Source organism: Cynoglossus semilaevis, chromosome 1 (assembly GCF_000523025.1).
Source record: "Cynoglossus semilaevis isolate Cse_v1.0 chromosome 1, Cse_v1.0, whole genome shotgun sequence".
NCBI classification, from domain to species: domain Eukaryota; kingdom Metazoa; phylum Chordata; class Actinopteri; order Pleuronectiformes; family Cynoglossidae; genus Cynoglossus; species Cynoglossus semilaevis.
In genome coordinates, this window is record NC_024307.1 from 3,092,905 (window position 1) to 3,098,790 (window position 5,886).

At 45.3% G+C, this 5,886-nt stretch overlaps 1 protein-coding gene across 1 annotated transcript in view; it reads right to left on the reverse strand.

Moving 5' to 3' along the window:
- The window catches only part of LOC107989876 (AT-rich interactive domain-containing protein 1B-like), a 155,194-nt gene that overhangs the window by 104,118 nt on the left and 45,190 nt on the right, over positions 1 to 5,886 (reverse strand). The window contains exon 2 of the mRNA XM_025059236.1: positions 4,811 to 4,972. Coding sequence (XP_024915004.1) covers positions 4,811 to 4,972 — 162 coding nt within the window. The remainder of the gene's footprint in view (positions 1 to 4,810; positions 4,973 to 5,886) is intronic.

A 5,886-nucleotide genomic window follows, 5' to 3' on the forward strand; every position in this document is an offset into this window, starting at 1 on the left:
TTTGGTGACATGCTCGGCCTCTTCTCTCTCTGTCGTGTACTAACGCGGAGCCTCTCGCTTTTTCCCCAATCAGGGCTTTGATATGAGGCAGGCCGGGTCACCCCCCCCCCTGTATTTCATGTCTGACCCACAGGAGCAGGAGTTGAATGGCCGCTCCTGTCCGCAATTCCTCGGTGGGGAAAAACACACGTAGACATTACAAGGAGCTCTCTTGTTGTTGCTCTGTGTGAAGGCATTCCCACCTGTGAGTGGGGCTGGCTGTTGGAGGGATGTGTGAAATATCAGTGTGAGAGGGCTGCAGGCTGGGGGGGAGCCCGGAGGGGGGGGGGGGGGGGGGGGGGGGGGGGGGGGGGCATATCGGAGGGACGGAGTCGTGCTAACTCTGGGCTAACATTTAATAAAATATCAAATTGACTGAATATGGTCAAAATGTGGGTGAAACCAGGTGAAGTACCAGGTGATTATGTAACATTTTGTTTCCTAGCCTTGATTCTCATGAGCCACGTATTAAAAAATAAAAGAAAAAAACGTCTCCAGATCGAAGACTGCACTCAAACCAAGCAGAATATCACAGCTTCTCTGGTCAAAGTCTGCTGCTCCTGTGATGTGATGTGATGTTATATAAATATTTTTCTTCTTTTTTTTTAACATCAGTCTATTCATTTCATCAGCCTTGATGTCTTAGAAATGTCTTTTTAGCCCCGCGCTGCTCCTCGCAATCAGATGAGGTCACTGCCGTGCAACAGACTCAAAGGAATACGCCGTTTTCACTTTGATTCGTGACAAAACCCGCTAATAGCAGTCAGTTGCCGAGCGGCGTCCGTGTCAAAGGCAGCTGGAACGGTTCCATCAGCTGGAGAACGTCTTCTGACTGGGGTTAATGGGAGTGGAGTGGAGAAAGGAACAGCGGAGGACGCAGGAGGAACCGAATAAAGAACTTTTCAGCTTGGATTTCTCAGAGTAATGTAGGGTCAGAAAACCGGGGTCAGAGCCGCAGTGACACCCTTATCTGGCACGTGTTTGTGTGTGTGTGTGTAATCTGCTCCGAGTGGCTCGCATCATGTCTCATTTCAGCACGGAATCACAGGCAAAGGTCAGCATTTGACCTTTTCACAGCTCAGAATCGCTGCTGCACACACGCTGATTAGTGTACACAAAAACTGACAGAGACGCACACTGGCCGAGTACAGCAGAGAGGGAGGAAGAAAACAACAACAACAACAACAACAACAACAACAACAACAACACAACCCTGAGATTGGACAACACACCTCCTGTTTGTAATCCCGGCCAACGGCACAGTTTCCAAACACAGTGAGTCTTGGATCCAGAATCAAAGACCCAGACCGGCGTTCTCTGCTGTTTGAATCCACTCCCTGCCTCTCTGATATTCTGTTCCTCTCTAGAATTCTCCCACAGTCGATCAATGCACAAATCACTCTGTCCGTCTGCCACCGGGGAATTATTTTGGAGTGTAAAATGTCATGTTTTGTTTTGTTTTTAAAGATCAATATTGTACAGTTGGACTAATTACCAGAACTGGAAACAAACGGGAGGAATTCTTTGTTATATGTAGCATTGAAATATATATGAAATATATATATATATATTTATGTGTGTGTGTGTATATATATATGCATATATAAATATATATAGGTGTTTAAAAATAAATACACCTACATACATATAAACACATATAAATATACATACATACATACATACATACATTTATATTTATATATATTTAAATATATACATTTAGGCCAGGGGTGTCCTCTTTTTTTTTTGGCCCAGGAGCTACTGTTGAAATGACCAGGCCAAAGTGATATACCTATTGTTGAAAATTATAAATATATATTTACTCATATAGACTGAACATACTTTACTTATGAATACAAAATCAATATAAAATAATTTCTTACAGTGTAAGGGAACAACAACAACAGAGTGGAGTCGTCTCTCCTCAGGTGGCTTCGTCTACATCTACAAATATTTGGTCAAAATAATTAAAAAATATATATATTTATTTCTATATTTCTATATCTTATTTATGCCTGCAGCCAAAAGAGTTTCAACAGCTGTGATTTACCTCTGGGCCACAGCTCTGTTTGGTTTCATTTTTATTTTAACGGTATCTTTCTCACTCTTCAGGGACAGAGGAAATGATTTCTCCGGCCAGTCAAAAAAAAATAAAAAAAATAAAAATATATATATATATATATTGTCTGTCTAATTTCAGATGAATTGAAAGTAGCCGTGGGAACGCCGGCCCTTGTTCATTAAAAGCCAGGTTTTCCTGTCGAACCTCGTTTCCTGTTCCACGTCCAACTGTAAGACTGTGATGTGAATGTAAAACGTCTGAGAGCGCGGCGCTTATTAGCAGACGGAAAAGAACGGCTTTAGTGGCTCTGTAGTGCGATGGCGAGCAGACAGGAACCAGGAGGAGGTGTTGGACCGCTGCCTGCTGTGTTCCTGGGACATTAAAAAAATGTCGCACGGCTGCAACACGTGGGATGAAATGCTTGATTATAGGTTGAGACAGCGGGACGCAGCACCGGCGCCGCGGCCGCTCGACGCTCAGCTCTTGTTTTTTTGTGGCGTTAACAAGCGAGTGTGCTGATTGAACCGTTTTCCTCTGTAAGTAGCACGCGCGCATTACAATTACAAACAGAAGGAAAGCGGCTCGCTGCGACGGTTGGCATGGCAACCAAACCTGGGATTCAAACAGGTGAAACGAGCCATGGGAGCCAATCAGGGGCCGCGGGCTCTGTTACCTGTTGCACAGATGTCGGCGAGGGTCGATTACTGTGACATCATCGACGATGATCAGAAAGACAACATTACTGTCGTCAAACGTCAACACGGACGGACCTGGACGTCAGCTCTGTGATGATGGAGGAGGTGGTGTTTGTTCACCGGGGCTGCACGACACGTGTGTTTGTGTTTCAAGACAAAAACGCATGCGCGCCGAGACGTTCACTCAGTATGAAAATGACTGTGTTAACACTAATGATTTATTTATTTTTTTTTTGACAAGCTGCCTTTGTGTTCGCGGCCCGGCCATTTGTCTTGATGTGCTCCATATTCACGGCTGTGTAAAAAGGAAGGTTTGACTCCGTAATCACTGTACGTCTGCCTCAGCAGATGAAAACACAGCGCTGCCAAATGGAAATCAACCGCTGCAGATGCTAAATAAGTCGACGCTAATGGACACTAAAGTGTCTACTCTGAAAAAAAAAAAAAAGGATGTTGGGAAACATGGTTGACCCCGCTGTAGTTGTTGTTGTTGTTATTGTTGTTGTTGTTGTGACTCATCCAGTGGAGCTTCCTAAAATACTAATATGTCTGATCTGCTCAGTTCTTTTCAACAAGACTTCTGTTCTGACAGTGACTGTTAGCAGCAGCTAGCGCCGCTAGCTGATGATGATGATGATGATGATGATGATGATGATGATGATGATGATACAAACTGAGCTTTGACAGCTTTTAAAGTAGTGATAATTTGTGGGATTAGAAAACAGGAAAAGACACCGTGAGACAAAAAGTTCCAAGACAGACAGATACCGTTTCCAACAATTTCATATCCAACAGACGACTAACGTGAAAAGTGTCCTGAACGATATCTACAAAAATACATTATTCTCCTGAAAATAGAAAACTGAGCTGCAAGTATTTTTACATTTCCGAAGCACAAACGTCATGTCTCTAACACGGACCCTTTTTTTTCCACTTCTATCTTCTCTCCTCTCTTTTCCTGTCTTGTTCTATCTGATCTGTCATTTCCTGTCCACTTCTGTCGTAATCTCTCCGAAACATCCCTCCCCCTCCCTCACCCACTCCTCCATTTGTTCCGCTCTGTTTGAGTCTAGGATCCTGCTCTCGGCCGGACTCGCTCCACACCGAGTGGATGGGAAACACATGGGCCGCCGTCACTTAGCTGGAAAACAACCGCCGCCTTTCAGCCTCTGAAGAACCCTCCTCCAGAACCCTCCTACAGAACCCTGCTGGAGGACATGGAGAATGTCCGCTGGGACAAAAGTTCCGATCCGTATCTGCAGACCAGGAACTGTTTGGACTGACGTGTGTGTTACCTGTCATACAGCGTCAACATTCAACTGCTGTGAATGAGTACAGTGTGTAGCAGCCGTGTGGTTGAACTGTGACACAGCCATAACAGCTGAAGCTAATCCAAGGATCGTAAACACTGCACCACAACTAACTAACTAACTAACAGATAACTAGTGTAACTACTGCGACTGATTAGCTGTAGCTGTTAGCTGTAGCTGTAGCTGTTAGCTGTTAGCTGTAAGTCTTTGTTATTCCATATCGACACACCAATCTGTTCTTACATATTTATTTGTGAGAATTTAAACATTCATTTCTTTTGGTTTTGACTAATAGAGATTTATGGCTAACATTTAGCCGACTAACGAAGCTTAGGCTACTAGAAGAATTACTTAAAATAATATGCTATAATTTGTAGATAAGATTTAGCCGTTAGCTCGCTAATAACACTGTAAAGTGATCGTAGTTAATGCTAGATTCTCCCTTATACTTATTAGGAATGACTCGATCTGATACTCAGGATCGGTATCGCTCCGACATTAGTCAATATTTTTTCGTAGCCCATTTGATCCGATACCTAAGCCCAAATGCTTAACTTAACTTTGCGCAACATGGCGTGAACATGGACACCATCGACCCAGCGACAGCAGAGGAGAAAACAAGGCCATCCCTTGCATTTACACCGACCTTCCATACGGTGATGCTCTTGGGGGGGGTGGGGGGGTGTATGTGTATCTGTTCGTACCTGTGGGGGCAGTGGCGGTCGAGGCTGGAGGTAAGCGCTCTGGTTGGGGCCTTGAGGTGTGGGCTGAGGGGGGCTGAAGTACGGAGGCGTTCCCTGCTGCTGCTGCTGCTGCCCCTGCTGGCTGTAGCCCCCCAGCACCTGCTGCCCGTAGGGCGCCACCTGCTGAAAGACCAAACAGAGTTCATCAGTTGAGAACCGACGCTGCAAAATGAATCAGTGTAAATCAGAGTGACGACAGACGGTTGGTGGGGTCGTTACAGCAGGTGGCGTCAGATGAACCGTTACGTACAGAGACAGACACGTCCCCTGAGTCCAAACGACGGTTAAAGTCTATAATTTACCCCAGACTGCCCTGGTCCTGGTACCGGCCTCACAACAGTTCCAGCCTAATGACCTCACACTGAAACAAACAAAAAAAAACCTCTAACTTTAGATTTTCCGTTTGGCCAAACTCGTCCCCCGCCCCACGTGGCTCAGCTCCCAGATGGAATGAGGTGCGTTGGATATGACTGTAACCCAAATGAAGGACACATGGATGATCCTGACACATGGATGATCCATTCCAGACCGACACAGGAAAAAGGGGCAGAGCCAACGTTGCGTTAGACAATGGTTACGACTTAAAACTAAGGCACGGGGGCTGGATGCGGCCCGTTCAGGTTTGTAATCCGGCCCGCCTCACTTGTCCAAATGATATAATTGGTTTGTATTGTGATAATATTTCCGTCCTTTTCCCTGCAGTGCACACATTTTCCCTTTGGACGGTGTAGAGAAAACTAATAGCATTTTAGCATTTTAGCCCGTCAAATTTTAGAACCGATTGTGGCCCGCGAGTCGCAAACTTTGTCGACCCCTGACTTGACTGACTCGGAATGTGAAAACGGAGCGCGTGTAACAAGTGGCACCGGTACAAACGCGGTCTTAATCACTTCCCGTCTTTTCTTATAACCACAGACAGCTGCAGGTGCTGCGCCCAGCACTTCCTATAGAGGCCGGGCTTTTCTCATTTACACACACACACACACACACAATCTTCGAGGACCAATAAACAACATTTATGACTCCTGGAAAGGCGA